Here is a 26,409-nt window from a genome sequence, read left to right on the forward strand (position 1 = left end):
AGCATTTAAAGTTGGCTCGTGGGAATTTTGAACAAAAAATGATTGGTTCAGAGAGATAACCAATCAGATTGTAGAGCAGATGGGTCCAAGTGACTAAAAGAGGCGGGACCAAGAAATCTGATTGGTTGGTCCCCCCTCCTCTAGTTGCTTGGATCCACCTCAACCTACAATCTGATTGGGTATGTCTGTGAACAAATCATTTTTTGTTCTGCCCTCAGAACATTTTTGTGTAAGTAAAACTCCCATGACCTTAATGCTGTACTGATTTCAGCTCCTCATCGGGCATTGGGGAGGGATCACTAGAACTTACTGAAATTTCACAACTTTTTCTTCCAGGAACTTGCGGTCAAAGAGCCACCTGAAGAATACCTCCAAGCTAAAAGCAAAAAAGGAAGTTGTAAAAAAAGGAAGGGTGAAGGCTGTACAACAACAAGGGACATCTGTATAGGCAGGCATACAGGTTCAAGTCCACAGGGAAGATTCTCACTCAACTTCCTCCAGAAAAATGTGTTATGGACACTGACACATGGGAACAAAATGGAGGATGATTCAATAAGTGTCAGCCACAGAAAAAGATGATTTGTAAAATAGTAACAGAGCATGACTAACATCACAACAACTCCTCCTGGCCATTACAAGAGTAAAATCTACACTACAATTACAGTAGAAGTGTACAGACACTCCCCGGGTTACGGTGGAGTTATGTTCTGATAAACCTACTATAATGCAAAAATATCATAAAGCGAAAATGCATTCTAATACAGTACACCTAACCTAACAAACATCATAGCCTAGCCTAGCCTACCATAAATATGCTTAGAACACTTACATTAGCCAACAGCTGGCAAAATCATTAGCACAAAGCCTATTTTACAATATAACGTTGAATATTTCATGTAATCTATTGAATAATGTACTGGAAGTGAAAAATATTTACTCATCATTAAGTCGAAATATCGTAACCCGGGGGCTGTCTGTAGTATCTGCTAGGAATAGTGCAAATAATAGTAATAAAGTATAACAAACATTAACACCATAATGTTTGGGCGCATTAGAGGTGGATATTAAACAGCCAATCGACTGATAGAACATTACCTAAGGAGACCCAACGATGGCAGAATGAGCACTATGAAGATCAGCAATAAGAAGCACTTATGCATCGTTATCTGGTTCTCACTCGATCTGAAAGACAGAGGCGGACACTAAAAGAAAGTCATCTCACGTCGACTCATAAAGATTTCAAAATGCACATGACACCTTTCAAAGGGTATCTTTCGTCCTGTGGGATATCTACAGATAGAGGACATATGTACAGATATTCGTAAGAAATGGAAGCATTGCACAGCCTTATTTTCTGAGCATTTGAGAAGCGGTTTAGTCGTAAAGTATGATTTGGGCTCATTGTCATGCTAAACATGCATCGCGGTTACGCATCAACATGAGTCGCCAGGTCGGTGGCCCTGCCGCCGCATTCGGCCCCCAAGAAGCCCGGCATTACAAAAGGCGACAGCACACGGCAGCAGAGAGCCATGCGAGGACGTCCCCGCGTGTGCATAGCGACCATGGTACTCCTCGTTAAGCCCTGCACGGGGATCACTATGACAACACGCGCTGCAGGAATCCAGGCCAAGCGGGGGAACATCTGCTTGGGGGGGGGGGGGGGGGGGTGCTGAGAGAGGATGGAGTAAGAGGAGAAGATCAAGAGGAGAGAGCAAGAAAATCAGGTAGAGGAGGAAGCTTGAAAGGCAGAGTGGAAGTACAAGGGCAGGCAGGACGGCCATGAGCTCCTGGAGTGTCTGCAGCCTTCTGGTTACTGTAAAGCGCTGAGAAGGTGGGGCTACCTGGTCCAATGGGACTCGAAGAAAGCCGAGTAGTAAACGACGAAGGGAACCAGCACGGAGAAGACCCACAGGAGCAGGGTGGGGAAGAACTGTGTGATCACCGGATTCTAGGAGGGCAGGATAGATAGAGGCTGGGAGAGCAAATCACACCAGCTAGCCAAATAACTTACTCCAGGGTTCCCAGCCCGGTCCTCGGGACCCGCAGGCGGTCCACGTTTCTGCTCCTGGGAGCAGAGAGGGAGCAAAAACATGGACCGTCTGTGGGTCCCGAGGACCGGGCTGGGAACCACTGACCTACTCACATCAACACAGAAATATGACAGTTCGCCTTTATCCATGTCAGTGTGCAACTCTGCCTCTCAGTGTCACCAGTATTCATACCAAAGAAGGACAACAGCCCTTATCCACGAGCAGAGCTGTGGGGAGTCCCATGATGCATTACAAGCTCTGTAATTATATAAATTATATTAAGAAATTTAAGTAGAACGTGAAGAATCATAATGAACAGTAGCATGACTCACTATGCTTCACCTAATGGGTTTATTAATTTCCTTTGCGACAAAATTGTATCTTATCACTACTCATCAAATTAAACTCCTCCCTAAAATCAGCAGGGGTATTATGATTTGGAGTTTTTATCTGGTCTTTGGTGAATATACCACAGGTTCTGCTTCAGCTGATTATTCACTAATTATTAGCTAATTATTTCCGACTTGACTTTCCTAAGCTTACTTCACAATTAAGGTTATTTGTCCACAAACATGTTCAAGAACTGGCCTGAGATCACATTTAGCCCAAATTTACAAGCAAATGAAACCACAGGCAGGAAGCAGGGCAGTCTTTTTGTAAAGGAGGAGTCGGTCTTGACCTGCAAGCTCTCCACGGGACGCGTGACGTTGAACTTGTCCATAGTGTTGACGATGATGGTTGGTGTGGTGAGGAAGAAGAACAGCAGGAAGAGGAAGATGTTGAGCAGGAGGCAGCGCAACCACCAATAGGAGCCGCGCACTGACAGGTTCTCCCTGAGGGCGACCAGAAACTCGCTCAGCACCCTCAGAGACACCAAACACAAAGATCACATTGCTGTCCAGTTCTGTCACCAAGATGGCCGTCTCCTAGCATAGCTCAACTTGACTACACTACACTACGCTAAAATAATAAAATACTAACTTGCTAGTCACATGCACTGATCTATAGTACCAGTCAAAAATTTGGACACACGTACCCATTGAGAGGTTTATTTGAAAATTACAAAGACATATAAGATAACATATATAGAATTATGCAGTGATTTAAATAAATAATTTGTTGGGGGGGGGGGTGCAACTCTGAGGGCTGGGACTCAGAAGGCTGCCAGTTCCAAGGACTGGCTGCCCCTAAAGTCTCCTCTACGCCAGTTTCATGATGTGGCCTCCTGGGATGCTTTTCCAGCTCTCCTGAAGGAGGTCCCACATATATGCTGAGCACTGATAGGCTGCTTTTCCATCACTCTCTGGTCCGAATCCTCCAAAGCTGTTTCTGCTGTGTTTAGGTCAGTTGGCCAGGACATGTTATGTGACACTATCACTCTCCTTTATAGGCAGCTTGGCGTGTCCAAACTCTTGGCTGGTAATGTACTAGTTCTAGAGAGTCACATGAGGAGAGTAGATAGATGACTGCAGACTGTGTGAGACCTTTAGCCGGGCCCATCACGCTGGCTTGTGTTCTGGCATTCTGGCATACCACATTAAAAATACATCATGCAATCAGCCAGGCATAAGTGCAGCTAGGCTGAGCTTCCACTGAATGCCCAACTACAAGTGTAAGCAGGTATCGGAGCAAGAGCTACACAACATCATCCAGACACAGCAAGAACCTAATTAGACAACCGTTCAAATCTGCAGACAAGGTGCATCGTCCTGTGCACTCTCCTCACAGTCTAGCTGCCATAAAGCGGGGAGGGCGGTGCTCAGGCCCTGATTGGCTGCCATAGGGTGGGGAGGGTGGATCTCATGCCCTGATTGGCTGCTTCCCCACACTCACCTGGCAACTACCATACCACCTGTGCCAGGACTCTCCTTGCCAGCAGGGGCAAACAATGTTATAAATCCCGGTGTAGCCGGTTTGGGAGTTACGCGTGACACCCTGGCTGAGGGCAGCACCTGGGGGCCCAGTACTGAGCACGACCCCAGCATGTTCCTCACCAAATGATGTCGCTGGGGGCGGGGGCATAACCCACCCCCCACTTGAGGGAGCGGACTATGGTGGTGATGCTGGACTGCTGGGGTCTCCGGCGACAACGGGTCCGGCTGTAGTCCTTCACGATGCTGCCAGGACAGACACACACACACACACAGTAAGTGCATGGAAGCTCTGACTCACAGTTTGGACAGTGTCTGCAAGGCGGCACCCTTTTGTTAAATAAGGCCTGTGGTTTTTTCTATGGACAATTTTCTTCTGCGGTGAGGCCAGGCTAACTTATTACCCAGGTTGCCTTCTCCACCATGGATGTCCATTTCTGCCCCTCCACCAGTTTTTACAGGCAATCCGAAGTCCACGGTAAAAACAGATGCCCCTTCAATTACCGTGGTCAATTCCCATGAATGCTTCAACAGGCTGCATACATAGATTTAACATTTAAAAACATCAGACTCTGCCCTTTATGCATAATGCAGCCTGTAATATCCCTGGTAGACGGAATCACTGTCTGGGTTCCATGTCGGGACGCTTTGCTACATTTCCAAACGTCATTACCTTGCTTCCTCCATTGGACTGACACAGGCTAAATTGGATTAAGCCGTTATGCTAAGCAAGGCTATTCGCTAACACGCCGCGTCAGTCAAATCGACAGCGCAGGCTAAATTTGTCTCCATCTGTAAGTGAAGGCCATCAAGAACATGTGGAGGAGAGAGACACTCAATCTTAAACTTATCAATGTCAGGCCGTGCAGGGTGACATAAAAGAGTTGATCAAATTTGGTGAAATCATCCAAAAAAAGCCACGCTAAGTGTCTTTTGTTGCCTTTTAGGGGGCTGGGGGGGTCCTGGGGGGGGTGTCATGCTTTGCTCACACAGCAGTCATCCTCTCGTCCCGGAACGTGACGAACACAATATCCAGCCGCTTCAGAGAGATCCGGTTCTTCTCTGCGTTGAACTCGTCCGTCAGCTTCTCCTCCAGCTCACTGTAGTACTGCTCTGCATCAACCTTTAGGAAAGAAATGACACGAGCGTTGCATCACAGGGCGATATGCGGTATTTATATGCACCACAGGGCGATATGCGGTATTTATATGCATCACGGCGATATGCGGTATTTATATGCGTCACAGGGCGATATGCGGTATTTATATGCGTCACAGGGCGATATGCGGTATTTATATGCGTCACAGGGCGATATGCGGTATTTATATGCGTCACAGGGCGATATGCGGTATTTATATGCGTCACAGGGCGATATGCGGTATTTATATGCGTCACAGGGCGATATGCGGTATTTATATGCGTCACAGGGCGATATGCGGTATTTATATGCGTCACAGGGCGATATGCGGTATTTATATGCGTCACAGGGCGATATGCGGTATTTATATGCGTCACAGGGCGATATGCGGTAATTATATGCATCACAGGGCGATATGCGGTATTTATATGCATCACAGGGCGATATGCGGTATTTATATGCATCACAGGGCGATATGCGGTATTTATATGCATCACAGGGTGACATGCAGTACAAATAGGCATGGCATCAGTCATTTGGATTATGCTTTGGTTAGCCTTTCATTGCACATGAATTTAATTTAATTAAAATATGAGTACAGGACTTGGGGGGGTTACTGTTGGAAAAAAAAGGCCATAATACAAATTTGACTTGCAGTGACATCTGGTGGACATTTTAGAAACTACATATTCCAATAATTAGATATTAAAATCCAGGGCTATTCAAATCATGGTCCTCAAGGTCTATGGACAAAAGTATTGGGACACACCTACTATATATATATATATATATATATACACACACACACACACACACACACACACATACAGCCTTCCTTTGCCCGTGAGCTGGGTGTGTGGGTGTGAAGCCTCTGTGGCCAATCAGAATCAGTAATTATTAAACTAACTACCTGGGAGAACTGAAAACATGGCTTCTTGGATTTGGAATCGAGGTCCAGATTTACAGAGCCCTATTCTAATCTTTTCAACATATGTACGACGATCATGTTGCACAGTACCTGCTCAAATCCACAAAAGTCACAGCAAAATATCTGGCCGCAGGCATGAGTCTTGATCATGATGCGTCCTTCTTTCTGGGCCTTGCCAGTGAAGTACAGCCGGCCCTTCATCGCCTTCCGCCTACAATAGAGCATCAAGGCAGCTAAGAGACAGCGACGAGGAAGATGAGTGCGGGCTGCAAACAGCTGAACCCATGCAATCACTGCAATCACACATTGGCATTCAACGATCCTGCTACAAACTCAGCATCCCAGCATGCATCTGTGCCAAGGCATGCACAGAGTACAATGAGGGTCGACCCTGGTCGGATATTTGAGAAAGACACCTTTCCAGTAAAAGATTAAAAGAACTCATTGTTGAGCAATGCCTAATGGTCAACTGCCACATTTGCGCATGTGAACGAGCATGCCTTAACTTGCAAGCTGCGGGGGGCGGGGGGGTTACCTGTCTGAGTCCAGCTTCATGAGTTTGCGCACATCGTAGCAGAATCGGATGTCTGTGACAGTGCAGCTGGGGTAGGCCTCACTGAAGGTGACATGAAGCACATCAGGTATTTGCACATATGTTTCATATTACATACAACTGTTCTGAAGCACAGAGAAAGACAGAGCAATGAATATATATATATACACTATATGGACAAAAGTTTTGGGACACACCTACTATACACACACAAAAACACACACACACACACACACACACAAACGTAGACTACAATTATTCACTTCAGGTTTGACTTGCTTGCAACAGAAAATTGGCTGCTGTCACCACTGACATCTAATTAGACACCGTGAAGCCCAGAGCTGAAGTGATTTTTCCGCTGCAGAAGCACATTCAGAAGAAAAGACTGATATGAGCCTTCAGCGCAAGAACCCTGAGCAGCTGGCAGACTGAAAGGGGCAGACTGAAAGGGGCAGACTGAAAGAGGCAGCCTTTCAGGGAGAGTAGCGGTCTGTAATACGTGCCGCTCTTCTCCATGAGCATTGAGCTCTCAGCCATCCGGCGGCCTTGTGCTACTCACTGGAAGTGCTTGGTGATGAGACTTGGGTCCGAGATCTCCCTGGGGATGCCGGTGATCATGAGAGTTCGGGCCACCTTCACAGGCAGGGGGGACAGAAAACCGACTCAAGGGGCACCCCCATGACCTCAGCGTCAAAGCAGCATCACCATGTAATTTTTTAGTGCAGCGATTCATTTGGGTTGCGGTAAGTTCTGAAAGGGTCGCGAGGCAGAGTTGGAAATGCATTTTAAAACCAGCGAGCTCCATTGCTGATGCAGGGACAGATTTCCCAGCCCCAACCCTAGAATTAACCTATATAAACGGGTCTTGGATCAGCAAATGCTTAGTGCAAACCTAGAGAACACTCAACCAATCCGAGAAGCCAAACCACAGATGCTTAATTTAAAATTCACTGGCACATCCAATCAGATTTGTGCGATAGGCATTGATTGGCATAAATTGCAGCGAGCACTGCGCGGTTGATCATAGCATTAATTTAGACCTATACTTTTATATAGGGTTGCGACTGAGCTGGCCTGATAAAAAGATGAACCATTGTTTCAGTGCATGTTGTTCAAAATCAGGTTGGTGGAGTCAGCTTGGCTGAACATATTGTTGTTTGTTTTGATCCAATCCCACAATGCACTGCTCTGGTAGCGAGAGAGAAATCACCCCAAAAACCAGGGATAGAGTGTGTGTATTCGGAATGGAGCTACAGCTGTGAACAACTGCCTTTGGATAAAATATAAGAACAAATAGGGGGAGCATCCTGTGGGACCATGCTCACCCTCTCATCCTCCCTGTACTCCAGTCGTGACGAGTGGTGTGCCATGCACACAGAGGTGATAATGAAGTACAGCAAGGCAAAGATGCTATGCATCCACAGGAAACTGTCCCTGCAGGGAAGAGGTGAGACAGGCTCAGCCACTAGGGGCCACTGTAATGCCACTTAAAAAAACAACAGAAAAGCTACAATATGCCAATCATCTTTGTTTTCTTTCCACTAGCTAGCAAAACCAATTAAAGCAAAAATCAAAGCAGTTTTATAAATAAAGGAAGGTTTATGTAAAAGCCTGATGAAATCTGGCTGCAGGATAACGGTCACAAAGGCTGTACCTGTCACAGTACTAATGAGCTGGAATACAGCATCAGCTGCAACTCAGTCCTACACAAATAACCATCATTCACCTTCGCCTCGGTGACTACAGCAGAGGTACACCCTGGACCAGAAGCCCCTCCATCACAGATAAATATTTACACGCTCCCCTTCAAGATAAATGAGGAGCTACTCCTTTTGCTGACCTCCAGCTAATCTGTTCTCCAGATCTATATTTGCCAACTGAAATCTCTGCATGCTGAAACCAACATGCAAAGCAACATGCTGTCTGGATTTTAAAATCTATATTAAAGTGTCCACATAGGCTTATTTTTCTGAAATAATATCACTTGCTACAATGAATAATATCCTTGGCAAATTAACAAAACAACCTATTTTAGTATGTAATTTCTAAGCACGGCAGTAAAATGGATGATTAAAACATGCAGTTCGACTCACTCTGCAGGAATATTGGCTACTGTCGTTCTACCAAAGTTCTGAGGGCTGTCATCTAGAAAAACGAGAAACACCATAAACACACAAGCATTATAAAACATGCTGTTTGGGTGCTGATGAAGTCAAGTCTGAGTGAAATATAAAACCAATCAGGATGCTGGTTACATCATTATCCACCTTAAACAGGCAAATCCGACAGCAGCACACACTGCTACTGACATCAGCTCTATTAAGGACAACATTTTTGTGGACTTAGTAATGCCTTAAGGTGCTAATGGGGCATAGCTGTGGCTGGCTAAAAATTCAACTTAAATTAAACCTATCAAATACAATTTAGAAATTTTATGTTTCATGTGTTAGCAAATAACGTTTATGCCTCACTTCACTTGCAATTTAGCATGTTATTAACAAGTGTTTGCAGGCTTTTAAAGGTTCCTTAACAACTGGCAAGAGTTCGTTGGTCAAATTAATGATGAAATGACGCACTTGGCAGACATTGGCTGTCAGAGGGACTTTGTCCTGTGTGATCACAAGAACCTCTGGTTTTCATTACGGTTCAGGGCATGAAGTCAGCATTTTAATTGGGGGGGGGGTACAAAAATTACTTCAGCAGGTGTTCTTCAGCTGAAATGCGTTCCTACAGCTCTCAGGAACATGATCTGCGGATGACTGTGGTCCTATCACCAGAATCTGGCCAGCTGTAATGAGACCTTTTAAGGTCTGTGTCTGAAAACCCCTGGATGTGACCTCTACAGCCTAAACTGGAGAATACAGCACGGCCCTGGACCCGGACGAAGGCCTACAATACCCAGTAGGCTTCCGGAGATGTTGACAGGCAAGATGACGGCCACAGAGAGCAGGCAGACCACTGCCATCAGCAGGATGATGTGGCGCTGGAAGGACAGGTACGTGGTGGCATCGATGCCACACTTGCTCCGGATCTCCTCGTCCCTGTAGCAGGTGGCGGTGGTGGTGGGGGGGATTAGGAGCAGACGAAACACACAACTGTTACTGAAAGGCCAAGATTGACCTGTATGCTTCCCCCCCGGCTGGCTCTTGCCCATCCCTTCGTCACAGGCAGCCTGTGTGGCCCAGGGACACACTGGCAGACCCCGGAAGGCAGGGCAGCGTCCGGAGCCGGAGCGAGAGGCCGCGGCAGCCAGCTCAAGGGCGGCCCACACAGAGCGAGCTCCTCGGGTGGGTTCCCAGAATCCCAGAATAAGTTGGAGGGGGGGGGGGGTGGCTGGCGGAGCCTCAAACCCTAAATGACACCGGGCAGAGCCGGATACCCGGCACAGGCTGCTATTTCACTCCGCATGCACGCCAGCCCTCTGCGATTGGTGAGATTCACCCAGGATGGGAGACGACCTCATTTGTTTCTACAGCTTAATGAGGCCTGACATGCGGGCCGGAATGACTTCAGCGCTCATGTGTGCATGTGGTACAGACACACAGACTGACACACCGACACACACACTGACACACCGACACACAGTTCACATATTCTTATCAGAGTGTGGGGATATTTGGTCTCTAGAACGTAATATAAACATAACACACACACACACACACACACACACACAGACTTACTTCATATGATAGAGGGATGTCAGCCAGGAGCAGAAGCCCTGAAAGAAGAAGGAAATGAAAGGTTACGCCGGCCGTTCGGTAACGACGGTAAACGGCCCACTTGTGACTCAGCTGGGCTGGCAGCTGCTGGGGCCGTCGGGAGACGTTTCAGCCCACACACTGACAGAGAGGAATTAATTTTAAGACGTCTAGCCAGCTCGACCTCGGGGGGGAGGGGGGTCCCACTCACCACGTCCTTGTTCTCTGTGTCTGAGGGGCTGGACTCGGATGGGGACTTCTCCTTCTCGCTCTGCTCCCCATAGAACAGGGACGTCAGGCTGGAATGTGTGAGGACACAGAGCTGGGTTACACTGGGGCTGCCCTAAGCAGGTGCTAAACGGCGGCATCCCTGCAGGTGCTGCTCCAAGCTGCTCAGCACAATCAGTTTTATTGCAATTTGCTCCTGCGGCCCACAGACATGCAGTTCTGCTAATTGGCGTCTTTGTATTGTGTTGTTGTCTGTGTCTGTGTGCATGTATGAGCCCTGAGATGGACCGACAGGGTGTTCTGCTGCCTGGGATAGACCCCTGATTCGACAGGAGCAAAATGCATGAATACAGGGTGAGGAGAGCAGAGAGCTGAGGAGGTTCAGGCACCGGTCTAGGATGCCTTGGGGACACCTCCTGGAGGAGGTTCCTTAGGGATGTCCATCTGGGAGGAGACACCAGGGCAGACCCAGGACATGCTGGAGAGATTATATGTCTCGGCTGGCCTGGGAATGCCTTGGTATTCCCCCTGGAGGAGCTGGAGGAGGTGGCTGGGGAGAGGGAGGTCTGGGCATCCCTGCTTAGACCGCTGCCCCTGTGAGCCCGACCAGGATAAGGGGTAGAAAATGAATGAATGAATGAAACATGAATGAATGAATGAATGTATGAATGAATGAAACATGAATGAATGAATGAAACATGAATGAATGAATGAAATATATAAGTAGCATGTTATTATTTACTAATGGGCCGAAACCAAGGTATTAATCAGCAAGCACCGATTAACATGGTAATCTAGGATTAACATTCCAGATTTTCTCTGAATTCCAATTAACTCTGCACAGAAGATCAGATTGAACAGGTAAGGATTCAGTGTGATTTCCCACCTTAATACGCTGGAGAATCAGCAGAGCTCACAACAGAGAGGTTCACAGCAAATAAATAAATGCACAAAAATACATAAATAAAACTATGGGGGTACAGACAGGCCCCACAGACTATCGTGTGCTCCTCAGACTCCAGCTGGTATCTACAGAGAACACACTGGCACAGTCCCACCACCCACATCCAATTCAGCAGGTGCGTCTCCTCAAAGCATGAGGCTAATTCTGGCGACGCAGGACAGGAACAGGTTTCAGGAACGACCGCAGGCAGCCATGTATAAGAGGGCGCTCGGGCCGGCACGCAACAGGACACGCCCCGGAGCGCTGTGATTGGCTGAGAGGGCAGAGATGCGGATTATAAGGTCCTGGTGGAAGCTGCAGTTGGATGTAAAAATATTTGCCAAATGAGTCTTCCCGGCCCACCCCCTCCAGTGTGGGGGTGGGGGGCACGAGTGGTTTTCTGCCAACCTGAAAGTTTCAGCAGGTCCCACAGGCTCTGCTTTTAAGCTGGTGAGGCTTTTAAATGTGTAGATAAAGAATAATTAAATAATTCTCACAGATCTGGAGCAAAATGGACCTCCATGATACTGGGGGCCCTGGTTTTTTTTAAATCACTGTGCTCCATACGTGTCTGAATCCACGTTAACCTCACATCGCTCCAATCTGGGAATGCCACCCCACACATGGTGGCATTGAAGCCATCACTGACCAATGTGCCCCTTTGATTGCCTGACACATTTGACCTTTGACCCCTTTCTGGTGTTTTCAGGTGTCCAGACAGGGGGAGAGGTTCTGAAACGCAGGCACGGCTCGCGCCTTCTGCCAGTGTGAGACGCAGCCTGCTGAATTCTGATCAAGTTCCAGTGTATCTCCCAACCTCCCCAACAAGAGACATGATGGTTACTCATAAGAATTCAGCCGGCGCAGCTGTGCAAATCTGGGAGGAAACGGAGACAGAAAACACATTAGATACTAGCTTTGATGTTTTTGGTTTGCTTGCTCTTTATGAAATTGAAATGTGATGCATTAAAGCTCTAGATATACCAAATAAGGTGTCTTGTAGGTATAAAAAGAATCTTCAAAAGGAATTTATAATATAATCATGTATTTTGTAACTACCAATTCAATCCAGCAGGTGGGGCCCTTGTAAAGCTTTTGAGAGAATTAAGTATGTGTTGGCAAAATTAGTTCGCAAGATGACTGATGAGATGGCAAACGGTTAGGAAAGGGCATCCATTTTATCATGGTGATGAGTGATGCTTGTGGATTCAAGAGAGGAGTGAAATTGTCCTGCGACACCAGGTGTCACCTCTACCTGTCGTTGTCCATCAGCAGGGCCAGACGCCCGTAATCCCAGGCCGCTTTGCGCAGACAGGAGAAGATCAACAGAAGAAGCTGCAAAACAGAATAAAGGAGCCTGTCTTTAATCCACACACATGCAAACCAACGACTATCCACACACACATTAACACATTGGAAAAGGGCAATAGCACAAATATCCAACCGATCAGAAATGCTGCAGACGCATAGATGGAGTCATGTGATTCTGTGGCAGTTTCTCAGGAGCCTCTCTTGGTGTGACATACCTAGAAGGCCTATTGTAACAGACAGAGAGACTGTCGAACAGGCCCGAAGCAGATCATTCACCCATGATTACACTGCGAGATCCAGTTTCAGCTTTTCATTCAACTGGTCATGTTCAGTGTGTGTTTGGACCACGCATCACTCTTGTGGAATGAACCATAGCTTATTAGTTCCACAAGCAGAACTCAAGCTGGGCAGATTCCTTGGTCGACAGCAGCAGAGGAGTGTCATAAATACCACCCTGATAAAACTGAAGGATTCTGGGAATGGGGTTCCGAGAGGTAGCAACGTTGATGGAGAGCAACGAGTGCTCAGCTTACGGGCCGACGTGGCCATCACTGTCTACAGGTCTACAGCCAAGGAACGTCTCCTTATCACCGCTGAAGGCAGCGACTCGATGTTGTCATGGAAACTAGGCAGGCAGAGGTCACTGCACGCTCTGCGAGATCGGCTATTCGAAGAGGAATGCCGCCGGAAGCGAGGCTTTGTGAAGATTGCTTAATGTAGCATGAGGAGCGGTTCTTACGTACATATTCAGATGAGCAAGCTATAAATTATCAAGTAAACGGGGAATGACCTTCATTGATCTCCATAGTCAACAGTACCTAAGGCAACCTAGGGTTTTCCAACAGTGATCCATCCATCCATCTATCCATTTTCTATACCCATTTGTCCTATGCAGGGTGACTGGGGCCAAGCTATAAAGTATTTAAATATCTTTTTCAGCTCCTCCCCCAGCCAGAATGGGAAATATCTAAGTGTTGAGCTCATATATCTGATGGTGTATTATAAAGTTAGAATTACAGCCAAGACACAGAGTTCATAACCAACAGTGGGAATGAGGCAATGAAGGTCGGTAAACAGAAGATCTCCATGAAAAGTGGGATTAAAAATGGAGAGCAATTAGACAACATTTCAGAACCTCTTTAATAACTAGGCCACTGAGGTTTGAAACAGGTTTGAGCATCGCAACCTCTGCTGGAGAAACCCTCCCATCAATATATCATAGATCTACCACCCATCCATCTTCCATGCCTGTTCATCCTATACAGGGTCACAGGGGGTGTCTGGGCGAGCATCACCGTCGCCTCCCCCCACCCCAAACAAAGTGACTTAGGCAACGACCTACAGGACAGAGTGGCCCAAGGTGCAAGGCAGGGATTAACCCAGGATAGGATGGCAACACATCACAGGGCACACACACACACACACACACACACGTAGGGTAAACATATCCTTATGGGGACCGCTCATTCATTTCAATGGGATAAATGCTAACGCTAACTATGACAACCTTAACCCCTACCCTGCCCTAACCATAACCATAAGTAACCTAACAAAATACAAGAGTTTTTGCATTTTTAGTTTTTTCATAGCAGTCACCGATTTTTATAAAATAGAGTTTTCCCTTATGGGGACCAGGAAACCGGTCCCCATAAGGGAAAAAAAACGGATATTTATCACGTTATGGGGACATTATGGGGACAGTGTAGCATGTCTTTGGACTGTGGGGGAAACCAGAGAACCCGGAGGAATCCCAACGACAACACAGGAGAACATGCAAACTCCACACAGAGCCAGGGAAGAGACTCGAACCAAGGACACCAGTGAGGCAACAGTGCTGATCACCGTGCCACCCCCTCATAGCGTCACCTTCTGGCCTGTATCCAACAAAACGCGTATTCACGAAAACCCTTTTGGTTCTTAAAGGGTCACGTTCAGCCACATGGTACATTAGAAACAGATGGTTCCAGAGAGAGAGAGACACACACATTAAATGGTCTGCCTCTGAGGTACAGTCACGGTCAATTACCTTATCTATAACCAAAAAAAAACTTCCCTTTCCCCACTTATTTCTATTCTATTCTGGGCGGCAGTCCTCTCTCTGTGCCTCCATCTGCTGCCAACACTCTCTATCAATTTCCTTTGCAGGGTGGGTGAGGCAAACCGCATGAGCAGCGGCCCTCATGTATAGCTATAGCGGCTAATTAAGGCCCGTTGCTTAATCGGCGTCGTTAAAGAGCAGCGATGCGGGATGGTCTGGCCGATTAATAGATCACGGGCGGATGCTGGAGACCAGCATTTTCAGCCTAGGGCACGCATGGGATGCACAGTGCCCCACTTTCACCTCCAGGCCGAATTTATGCAGCTGTCATAGGTGCATGAATAATACACGGGGAAGGGGAGTTAATTAACCAGTGCTGAGTGTGTAAGAGCGGTGAGATTTCCCTTCCAGGGTCTTACAGGACAGACGTTCGCAATGGAACTTCCGGCATGGATGACAAAAACGACACATCAGCTAGAGAGAAGCCTCCGAGCCAAGAGCATGCTGGGATTGATGGGGGAACAGAGAGAGAGAGAGAGAGAGAGAGAGAGATAGCAACTGATGAGGAAATACTGATGAAATACGAATGCAAGATGGAGGGGGTGAGAGACTGTGAGAGGCAGGATGGTTTCTCTCCTGGATTGAAGGTAGGGGACTGGCAGCCGTGCTGGGTACTCACCAGCCACATGACGACGTTGATGGCCAGCACGGTAGGCACCCCACCGAAGGGCAGGCCCTCCAGGACGCTGCTGCGGGAGTGTGCGCCATAGCAGTGCTTCGCCGTGCTATTATCCAGCCCCAGGGTGTCCAAGAAGCTCGGCACGTCGAGCTGGGCGCTGGGCCGAGCCGCCACCGACAGCTCCGAGCCGGCCATGGCTTCTCTCATGCTGCTGGGCTCAACTCATACAGCTTCTGCCAGAGGGAAGAGGCCAGATAACCAATGAGGAATGCCGGCTAATGCCGCTAAAGATTTTGGGCCCCCTGAAAGCATATCATATTGGGCCCCCCAACCCAGATCAATCGGATCATGTTCCAAATTTTTTAGGGCCGCAGTCACTCCGGGGCCCCTGGAATCGTTGTAACTTTCCCCCGCTTTATGGTGCCCCTGTAAACAGGTGTACGCTAGCACGAAACAGCAATTCCCCAAAACCACGGTGCACATGAAAACAGCGAGTGACAAGGGCAATTAGCCACAATTAGATGTACAGTTAGAATACTTTTAAATAGCATCTTTTTAATGATTCTCAAAATTCTGACAAAAATGACCACCCAACTGACCACATCTGTTTACTGAAAGCTAATTAGACATCATGAAGGACATCTAGATCAAGTCATCCCACCTCAGAGCTCTGCTTATTACAAATAACATCACAAAAGTTATAGTTTATGTGATCATTATGACTTGTATAGCTATCAATTGGTGTAATTGTTAAAGAAATTCTGAATGCAAATTAGTCTCATTTTTGACTAATTGAGAGACAATTTATAAATCAAAGGAGTGGAGTCAATGGGTTCTCTATGCCAGGGATGAATGGATCCAACATTCAGAGAGGAATCTAAATAATCAGAATCCTTTGTTTTCAGGCTGACTAATCCTGCCATTACCTCAGACGTGATTATTACTATCATTATGGTTATAGAAATAATGGCTCCTAGATAATGATCAGCCCTCAGATGTTCTCATTAAAACACCCTTCATAGCAGAGTGGGATCTTCCCTGTGGCTGTAACTGTATCCGCTGTGTGAGAACACTGTGTGAGAGCACGTGTGTAACTCTAGAACCCGGACCCCAGTTTTAGTGATGGGCAATTGAAGCTTATGAACCATTTGCTATATTTTCTGATGCCACTAGATGGTGCTCTAACTGAGTGTGACATATACTATCATAGTATCTGAGTTACTGAGATACAAGGCTAATAAATGAAATTACTGCTACATAATGGCATTATAACTTAACTGCACTGATAATGTGAAGCAGTGCACAAGCTGTCCAGCCATTTAAAAGCAATTTATCTCAAAGTGCTTTAGAAGAACTAAGAGTAGAACGTGGAGCTTTTTAATTTTTTAAATTAATGGTCCTCCTTTCTGCTGGTTTAAAGGGTTTGAGCCATATGTAATATGCATGGCTTTGGGTTTTTACAGCCAGGGTTTAGAACAATGACGAATGAGTTTTGAGTTTTAGAGAGTGGAACCAAGGACCCGCAGAGTCTCCCGTATTAATGACATAGGAAAATGCTGAAATGGGCCCTGAGGCAAATGATTCAGGTTACTGGAGGCAGGCAGGAGTGAGCTTTTTCATTTTGTGTGGTCCGCATCCTGTTTGGACAAGCGAGTTTACAGAAACTAATACCAGAAAACTACTGGTTTGAAAGTCAACCAAAAACCGAAAGGGTAACTGTCAGGATAGATAAGCTGAATTAAAATGAAAATGACTAAATTATTCATAATCCGTCTGCTGAAGAAGTCAGCTACTGCTCTTTTGCAAATGACATTTATAGATGTCACCGTCTAAATCACCAAATTATCTATTGTAAAAGATTTCTAGTTTATTGACATCCAGAAATTACAGTTACATGCAATTAAAATGGCTTAGGAGCTTTTGAAATGACAGGAAATATTGCAGTTCAAGGTGACTAACAATTTGCCTCTCCTCAATCTGGAGGGCAAAGAAGAGTTACATATCGCTGCTAACTTTTAACAAGCTAAGCAAATCTTTGTTTTGTGTTGGACACTGGAGACAGTGCCAAATTCCATATGGGAGGAGCTTACCAACATATATTTCCTTTGGATGAAATGATGTGTTTCCCAACCCGGTCCTTGGGGAACCCCAGACAGTCCGCGTTTTTGCCCCCTGAGGATCAAGTTGGGAAACACTGTTTTAGCACAATCACCTCTGGCAGGCTTGTTGCCATGGTTTCCCTCATTTCCCTACCCCCACACACCCAGTCTTTTTCGACCGTACTCTCTAGACACGTTGGACTACGTGCTTCTCAGATCAGCGTTCCCCGGCCGAACCCTGACATCGACGGCGGCGTGCTGCGAGCGAATGCCGCGGTAGAATAGGGTCTGTCTTCCTGTGCGAACCAGCCGTCCTTTGCTGAATTCACGATGATTTCAATTCGGCTCCTTTGTGACAGTTGAAATTGTTTAAAATTATATAATGAAGCTTCAAAATAAAAAAATAATACAATAAATTGTAACGCAATAAATAAAAGTGGACTTATGAAACAGCAGTGTTTGTATTTAAGGCTTCCTGCCACTTGATGAAGACCCCTAACCTCTGACCTTATGGTCCAGATGACCCTATCTGTGTCATGTGACGTCAGCGCTTACCCTGTCATGGTCCTGATAACAAGCTGCTTTAGACTAACAAGGCTGGTTCTCTCCACGGCGTCTTCCGGCTCCATCCAACCTTGTTAACGGGCCACAGCTCGCGTTCATGCGGCTGCTTAACGAGCTTAAACATAGAGCTGTGGGGCATCACTCCTTGGCAGAGTTAATTACTGCCATTCAGTTTGGTCGGGGGCCTATTGACAGGTCACATGATCAGCAAAACCAGGCTTGACTGTGGCTGCTTTAAACTCCAGGCCAAATAGACTTAGGGCTGCTTAGTAAGACACATTACCGCTGCCGTGCAAGCAAATGGATTATGGGATATCTCATAAAAATACATTGCTGGAGATACAGGCATCCCAGCCAGTCCATGGAATAGGCTCTAGGCCTGATGATGATGATGATGATGATGAAAACGTCTGGTTACAGACATCCCAGGGCATCTCCAGACGGCTCACGCTGATGCCTTCTATCTGATGCAGATTGTGGGCTTGAGCAGGCAGATCCCAGTGCACCTTTTCTGTTTGATTAGTCTCTTTCTAAAGCTCTGTTTCTTTCTGCAAACAATAGGCTTACAATACATGTAAAGAGGCTGAAATATGGGTAGAAATTTATTAACAAAAAACCCAGAATAGGACAATTCGCCCCATCCTTGGAACTTCAACTGACAGGGTTCAAAGGTCAGGACAAGAAGGTTAGCATCCTGACCCCCCCCCCCTTCCCAGCACATGTAGAGCACAGTAGACAGCTACTGCCAGCAAGACTGATAATGTCTACGGCACACTCAGTGTGCACAGAAAGCCAACATCTTTCCCTTGGTTTGTTATGTCTTTTGGGGAGTGAATTTGCACTGAAATTAAAATCCAGGGAATCAGAGGACCTCAAACCTGCAGCAGTGGGAGGCAGCCAAGGCAACATCGCAGACTTCAATCACTGTTAGTGCTAATGCAGAGAGACCAGGCCTGAGAGGGGCCTCCTGGGGCCGATCTGTCAACCCCCACTCCTGGTGATGTCACTTCCTGTGCATGTGTCACTCCGGGGCCCCTGCAGATGAGGCGCTAAGCCGGCAGCGGCATGTTCCCGAGCCGGTGAGTGGGAGGCAGAGAAGGAAGGGAAAAAAACGAGAGAAGAGCTGCCTCTTTCTGTTGGCCCTGCTTTGGCAGCTGCACACACTTGCTGTGACCTGATCTGTCCCTCTGAGGTGAGACGTTCGTCTGTTTGGTGCTGATCTGCTGTTACAAAGGGCAGCCCTGACATGAAAAGGCCGCAGAAATGTCACGGCTGTTTAATTCAGACAGACACTCTTGTGCCCCTTACGTTTTGGGTAACCGGGACAGTTAAGTCAAAAAACCCCGATCAGGCAGGCAGCTGCAGAAAGCCAACAGCGCCTCTCTGGCCAAAACCAGGCCAAGCCGGAGCAGGCCTGTGTCAGGCGGCCTTCTCAACTAGCAGTCAGGCCTCATACTCAGTCCCGCTCGTCGCTGGGTGACTGGGCTTAACTGGGCCCAAAGACACGACATGTGATTATATCCAGGGTGGGCGGGGCTTCATGCCCACTTGCATGCGATCTGTCGCAACTGTGCTGCGAGTACACTGCGATGTGCCAGCCCCAGCAGCGTCGGACAGGAAACCACACATACAAACATGCCCCACCTCCGCCGGGCTCACCTGTATAGGGAGGGGATGTTGCTGGCTGCATGTCAGCAACGTTGCTACGGGCAACAGATCGTGTGACAGCATCCCCGACACTCCCCGGGACACCCCCCCCCCCCCCCCCCCCCCCCCCCAGTGCCTCTGCTCCCTGACAGCTGGCAGAGGATGTCATATTGGCTTTCACAGAAGTTAACGGGATGTTTCCGGCACATGTAACAACCCCCCCCCCCACCTAAACAGGAGGCAGGAATCATTACAGGGTGGGTTATTTGTCATGATGCCACATGGGGGACACTAATTGCAATTCAGAACAGAAACAGTAAATCTCTCTAAGAAATTTATACATAGACGCACACAGAAGTACCAGTGCTCTCCGGCAGCTCGTCTTTTATGACCTAAATAACAATCATGAAAACAAATTTATGCATATTATTCTCTAGCTTTCAATGCACTCCACTGGCCTTCTTCCCACTCACCATGAACCATGGCTATTTTTTGGAACGAGGCTCCATTTAAACAGTGACAATGAACAGGCGCAGTCGATATTGTGAATAGTGATTTGTCTGTTGTTTCAAGGTTAAAGTTCCCTGCTCTGCCCTGAGGTCCATCAATCCCAAAGTTATTTTGTAAGAACTTCCCCAAGTTTATCTGTAATCCAGCGACTGTTTCTATGCCATCATGGTGGAGGGGGGGCTGAATTCGGCTCCCCACGCACGAGAGGGCTTCTTGGATTTTGCACTGTAGTCAGATACTATTCTGCAGGAAGGTGGCGCTATAGGCCACTCACCAAGCCAGGGGTCTTCGGGGTTTACAGCAGCTTCTGACAGGAATCAGTCAGCCTCTGACTCACGGCTTATGAATAAAGCTGACAGCCATGGGAAAAGCGAAGGCCCCGGGGGGGGGTTCTAGAAAGACCTGGCATGTCTATATGGCTGCATGAGGTCGTTCAACGGTTTGGGACACAGAGGGGTGTTATGGCTCTGCCTCTGTTTCCTGCTTTGCGATTGGTTGCTTTACAGGGTGGCACCAGCAAACAGGTGTCATTAGTGCACAGGTGTTGGCAGTTTGCTTGATAGGCTTCTGGCTTGGTAAAGAAGCTGCCAGACTGATGCACTGTGTTCCCTCTCTCCCGTTTTAGTTTGAACACCTTGCACTTCTCACTATACTGATGTTAGTTTATGTTTGTGTACGTTTACATTTTTTCTAATAAAACTTTTTGTGGACTAATTATCCTTGTGTGGTCACCCCTTTATGTTACCTCGCCATATGAGCCTGATGGGTTGTAACGGGGCATATACAGTATGAGGTGCCACTTCTCTAAGGTGTCAAACAACAACAACAAAACAAGGAAAACATGACCTATTCTCCGGGCTGGAAAAGCGGCCAATCTCATGGAACCTTGGTGATGGGCCTTAGGCTCCGCCTACACCTCAGTAAAGCACGGTGTGAGTTAAGGGGGCCATGTCTTTTGCTCAACTGAAACCAGAACAAGGTCAATCAAGGTCAAACTATGCATGTGAGAGCTGGGAAATATAGGCCTATGGTTTAGTTCTGGTGAGATCCGTGCAGGAAAAATAATATAATGTACCAGATAAAAGTAATTACTTATCCATTAATGGGCAGAACCACAATCACAATCAAAGTGAGGTTCTCGCAAGACTGATCCTTCACCACTGAATGTCCTCAATCTCTGGTGGCGACAAGTTGTCTCTGGGCCAGCAGCAGACCATTCAGCTATTTTGGGAGCTCAGTCACGCCTGAGAGTTTGCATCCCATGAAGGGAGTGAAATCAGCAGACTGTTCTCCACCTAAGATCAACCCCCCCACCCCACCCCCACCCCCCCGCCCCACCCCCACCCCCCCGCCAGCTAAATGATCACGAACCAAACGTTCCTCTGAACGCAAATAGCCTTGAACATTCGGTGCCTGGCCTCAGCTGAGGCCCCTCCCAGGAGGCCTGCCCTGATCTGAAACAGCCGGCTACAGGAGGCCTAGCTGTAAAAACCAGTGACGGAAAGACAGCTGGGCTCTCACCCACCGGCAGGTGATAGTCTCTGCCTCTCAGGGACGGAGACATGCACCTGTCAGAGCAAACAGACATCAGACAGCGCATTAAACGTATGTCTTTGTTTGGATACAGGTCTATACAGGCCCATTCAGCCAAACCTATTAGCAAGGCTTCAAAATGAGGTTTTCGTGCCATTGACCATAGTCACAACCTTAATCATTTTATAACCTGCAGATCAGTGACCAGAGCAGTTTAGCAGTGGGGAAAATGGTGAGGTTATGAACACTCTTAAGTACATAAAGAGCGGGGGGGGTATGCAGTGCTAGTAAGGTGTTCACTCCCCCCACGCTCACTCCCCCCACGCACACTCCCCCCACGCACACTCCCCTCACGCTCACTCCCCTCTGCTCCCTCTGCGACATTATTCCTTATTGTCTCAGTTTGTTATGTCACGTCTACGGATCTTGGCCCATGAAGTTCTACTCACCGAGTGTCTGGAGCTGAACTCCTATTGATTAAGCTGCGGCCCAGCATACAGAATAACCCAGAAATGCCCACTGGAGAGACCACCTTGCTAGCAGGAAATTGCTGCAAGTCCCCAACAAGAAAGCAGACATAAAGCCATAGAGACCCACCTCCCACCCTGCAAGTTATGGTCCATTCAGAGACAGTTATGTAACAAGCCTCAGCTTCTGATTGACCCGCATGGCAGAACAAATATTTACTCTCTGGTCCTGGGAACCCAATTAAAATTGGGGGTAAACATTTGTGCTTGTTCAGTACTGAAATATATTTATCAATACGCTGATGCAGGGACAAAATGAAAAGGCTCATTAGAAGGTAGGTTATGGAGAGTATCATCTGTGCTACCAGCAAACGCTGGGGATATTTTAATTAAAGAACAGATGAGTCAGCTAGACTATGACAAGCCTTGGTTTCCCTACACTATACTACGTTATATGACACATCATCTCAGCTTTGAGCTATCACAGAATTGGAAGGGCTTTCCTCTTCTCTCGACACTGCAGGTCCAAATGGCAGGGGTCAAAGGTGAATTGTGTTTTAAAGACTAGGGCTACCATATACTGAGTATTTCACAAATGACCCTGCCCATCCTGTTGAATGTGCCGAATCCTGATTGGTCAGTTAAAGTTACACGATCTCCACACCTTGGGAATCCTCCTCGATGCGCCTCTCCTTGGCATACTCCACTCTACCCAGCCAGTGTCAGTGCTGGTGTCGCTTGGAAGAGTGTCTGGGTTGGAGAGCGGACAGGGCAGCACTGCAGTCACCCACACCACCCCCCCCCCCACTCCCTTCAATGAGTAAGCGAAAACGCACCAGCGCGCCTCTCCATCGCTCTGCAGCTCTCACAGCAAAACAACAAAAAGCACGCAGCACACATGCAAACAGGCCAGGAGTGCCTGCAGTTTTCTCAGAGCGCTTTAATTAGACACGCTCTCAGGTTGCTTACTATCCAAATAGCGATTTCAGTGAAGCCACTGGAAGTCGAGCTTTAGCGATATCCAGTGCACAGTGACACAGACACACACACACATACTCACACTTTCGACAAGCTTCAGGATTTGCAGGCCGCACAGTCTCCACTGGACACCATCTCACCATGTTCATATTTACTCACCCATTCTACTTCTTTTGTTGCCATGGTTTCACCCCCCCCCCCCCCCCCCCCCCCCCCCACTTGCCCAGCATGGCCAACATCCAGTGGGAAGCCGCCGAGTACTTTGTTCCAGCCATGGATACGCATGGTAGCAGTGTCATCTGCCCCGATCCCAGCATAGTGACTCCAGAGCCCAAGTTAATAGGTGGTGGGGGGCTGGGCAGTGACATGATGTAATGGGGAAAATGAGAATATTGACTGCAGAGTGAAACAGCTAAAAGAGACCAGCTAACTGGAGAGGAGAACGACCGAAAAAGTTTCCCCCCTTAACCATAACACCGCTGAGGCAGTGTTGCATATTGTACTGCCCCCCCATCTCCAGCAATTCCGCACAGCAATTCCTCTGTTACAAATATTAAAGGAAAGTCTGCTATCAGAGGCACTGTGTGACAGGTGAATTGGAAACAGCTGCAAGCTGTATTCAATTGGGTTTGTGTCAAATATAAATATATATAGAGCTGTGTATCACCATTAAGATAAATACTTATAGGGAAAGACACTCCAGTCACATGGCAACAATGCCAAGGTGCATTCTGGGAGAGGAATATCAAATGTGATTCCATCTGACTGGAAAGACCCACATCTGGTCTGATAGTTATGTGACTGCATTTTAATTCCAGACCCATCTGCCATCTGTTATGAGAGGACACTGGTGACTCTGTCCAGTGCATTGTGGGATTCCAAATACACAGGTCTGACATGCAAACAGTGAGAGTATAAGGTGAGTAAAATTCAACTGTTCCTAAGTGTTCTTTCTCAATCACAAATGTAATTCCTTTTAAAAAGTTCTATGATTCAGTAATAAAATTCCTGCAAAATCAGTCTACAGTAGTACAAATTTAAACTGAAATTACCAACAGCAAAGAATAAAATGTTCCATGTACCTATTTTTGTGTTCTATCAGCATTAAGTTTAAATTCTGTCCGGATATGAAATCACACCTGACACTGGGCTGACTTTGTAATGAGCACGGTATCATGGGGTTGGACAGCCACAGACCAGGACATTGTGTGGGGTCCCCATCCTCAAATGAAAGCTGTAAGATCATAGCTCCTGTCCTTGCTGGTGGGGAGCCCCACTCTGGGGTAAAGGAGCACAGGTCCAGCTTTCAGAGAGCAACTGCTTTTCTTTTCTTTTCATTGCTTATAAATTACACCTGGAAAACCTCCCCACAAGCTAGAAGCTGACATCATCTTCAGTGATCTGCTGGTCAATCAGAGATTTCACCCATATGCAGATTTACAAATATTTTCATTCTAAAACACACAAATCCCCAGTCACGACAGCAGGGCTCACCGACATTTACGAGGTCCTCAAGGGAGGGGGACAACCAACAGTGTAACAGGGTGACTCCCCAAGAAGGAAAGTCCACCAATCACTCGCATAACGCACCTGCCTCCATTCCTTAAAAGGCTGCCTCCATACCTAAAAAGGCTGCCTCCATTCTGAGCCACTATCACTTCTGACTCACTTGTATTCAGTACTTCTTGCACAATTTTAGAAGTAAAACATCACAAGTATAACACACACACACACTTATGTATTTGCTATACTTTCCGGCTTGTCTGGTCCTTTGAGCACCGTGTCACGCTCTATGAAGACACGCAGAACTCGCCAGATCGACAAACTCATCACACACACACTCATGCGGGCGACGCACATGTGTTTACGAGACCCAACACGCCGGAGATGCAAGCCAGGTGGAACAAACGCTGCGATCCCAGCAGGCGAAGCTCTCGGCAGGTTCTGGATTTACTTCACACCTGAGCGCATGAAAAAAATCACCCAAACGGAAACAAGGCGTTTTGCTAAGCAGAGTAATCGGAGGGCCACACCTTAGCCACCTCTCTGTGATTGAGAGACTTCTGAATCGAAACCTAAATGGGATAATTCAGAAAGCAAAGCTTAGATGTATCAGTTGTCTCGTTAGCAGGAGGTATCCACACACGTCGCCTCTGGGGCTTTCCTGCTGTATTTGTACTGCTTGTTGTGCTCATTGGTGAGACGGAAAGGGCGGCTTATAAATATGAATGAGATTCTCACAAGACCCCAGCCACTACAATATCACTAAAGATGCAGTATCTTCATGAGTACCAGAACTGAAACTATAGGAAAACACGGACGCATTCTGCTATAGAGACAGACTGCTGAAAGAAATGAAAGAAAAAGGAGGTTTAAGTACAGCCGGATGAAACGCATGCTAAAATGTACACAGCATAGACACAAGCAAAAAGCCCTGCGGCAAACAGCTGCCATCTCATAAAGTTTAATAATTAATTATCATTTGAATGTGCCATGAAGCATCCAGAACAATCCACACAAACACACTCTCAGACCTGGGGTTCTTCGACTAGCACTTAAACAGATGGGGCAACATCCATTTAAGCACCACTGACCTTAAAGAGATGTCAGGCTAATTAGAGCAGAAAGTGTATAACCCGCCCCATGGCCCAGTCAAAAGAGGCACCGCTGAACCACCAAGAAACCCTGTGGTGGACGGCTGGATAGGCCACGCCCTGTCACGTGTGAGTATGGTCAGGCTGGATAGGCCACGCCCTGTCACGTGTGAGTATGGTCAGGCTGGATAGGCCACGCCCTGTCACGTGTGAGTATGGTCAGGCTGGATAGGTCACGCCCTGTCACGTGTGGTTATGGTCAGGCTGGATAGGCCACGTCCTGTCACGTGTGAGTATGGTCAGACTGGATAGGCCACGCCCTGTCACGTGTGAGTATGGTCAGGCTGGATAGGCCACGCCCTGTCACGTGTGAGTATGGTCAGGCTGGATAGGCCACGTCCTGTCACGTGTGAGTATGGTCAGGCTGGATAGGCCACGCCCTGTCACGTGTGAGTATGGTCAGGCTGGATAGGCCACGTCCTGTCACGTGTGAGTATGGTCAGACTGGATAGGCCACGCCCTGTCACGTGTGAGTATGGTCAGGCTGGATAGGTCACGCCCTGTCACATGTGAGTATGGTCAGGCTGGATAGGCCACGCC

The 26,409-nt window shown here is 47.4% G+C and overlaps 1 protein-coding gene across 6 annotated transcripts in view; it reads right to left on the reverse strand.

Moving 5' to 3' along the window:
- Positions 1-26,409, reverse strand: part of tmem63c (transmembrane protein 63C) — a 44,721-nt gene that overhangs the window by 6,977 nt on the left and 11,335 nt on the right. For 4 of the 6 annotated variants that reach the window (XM_023828530.2, XM_023828526.2, XM_023828528.2 and 1 more), the window contains exons 2-17: positions 15,418-15,650; positions 12,645-12,724; positions 10,430-10,517; positions 10,201-10,238; positions 9,419-9,561; positions 8,614-8,665; positions 7,846-7,954; positions 7,080-7,153; positions 6,503-6,583; positions 6,058-6,178; positions 4,891-5,024; positions 4,025-4,147; positions 2,710-2,863; positions 1,842-1,948; positions 1,096-1,182; positions 311-376 (exon numbers count right to left, since the gene is read on the reverse strand). In XM_023828530.2, the coding sequence (XP_023684298.1) occupies positions 311-376; positions 1,096-1,182; positions 1,842-1,948; positions 2,710-2,863; positions 4,025-4,147; positions 4,891-5,024; positions 6,058-6,178; positions 6,503-6,583; positions 7,080-7,153; positions 7,846-7,954; positions 8,614-8,665; positions 9,419-9,561; positions 10,201-10,238; positions 10,430-10,517; positions 12,645-12,724; positions 15,418-15,624 (1,664 nt within the window). In that variant the 5' untranslated portion in view covers positions 15,625-15,650. The other 2 variants (XM_023828527.2, XM_072699278.1) reach the window with 2 other exon arrangements.

The sequence above is a fragment of the Paramormyrops kingsleyae genome, chromosome 14 (assembly GCF_048594095.1).
Source record: "Paramormyrops kingsleyae isolate MSU_618 chromosome 14, PKINGS_0.4, whole genome shotgun sequence".
Lineage (NCBI taxonomy): Eukaryota > Metazoa > Chordata > Actinopteri > Osteoglossiformes > Mormyridae > Paramormyrops > Paramormyrops kingsleyae.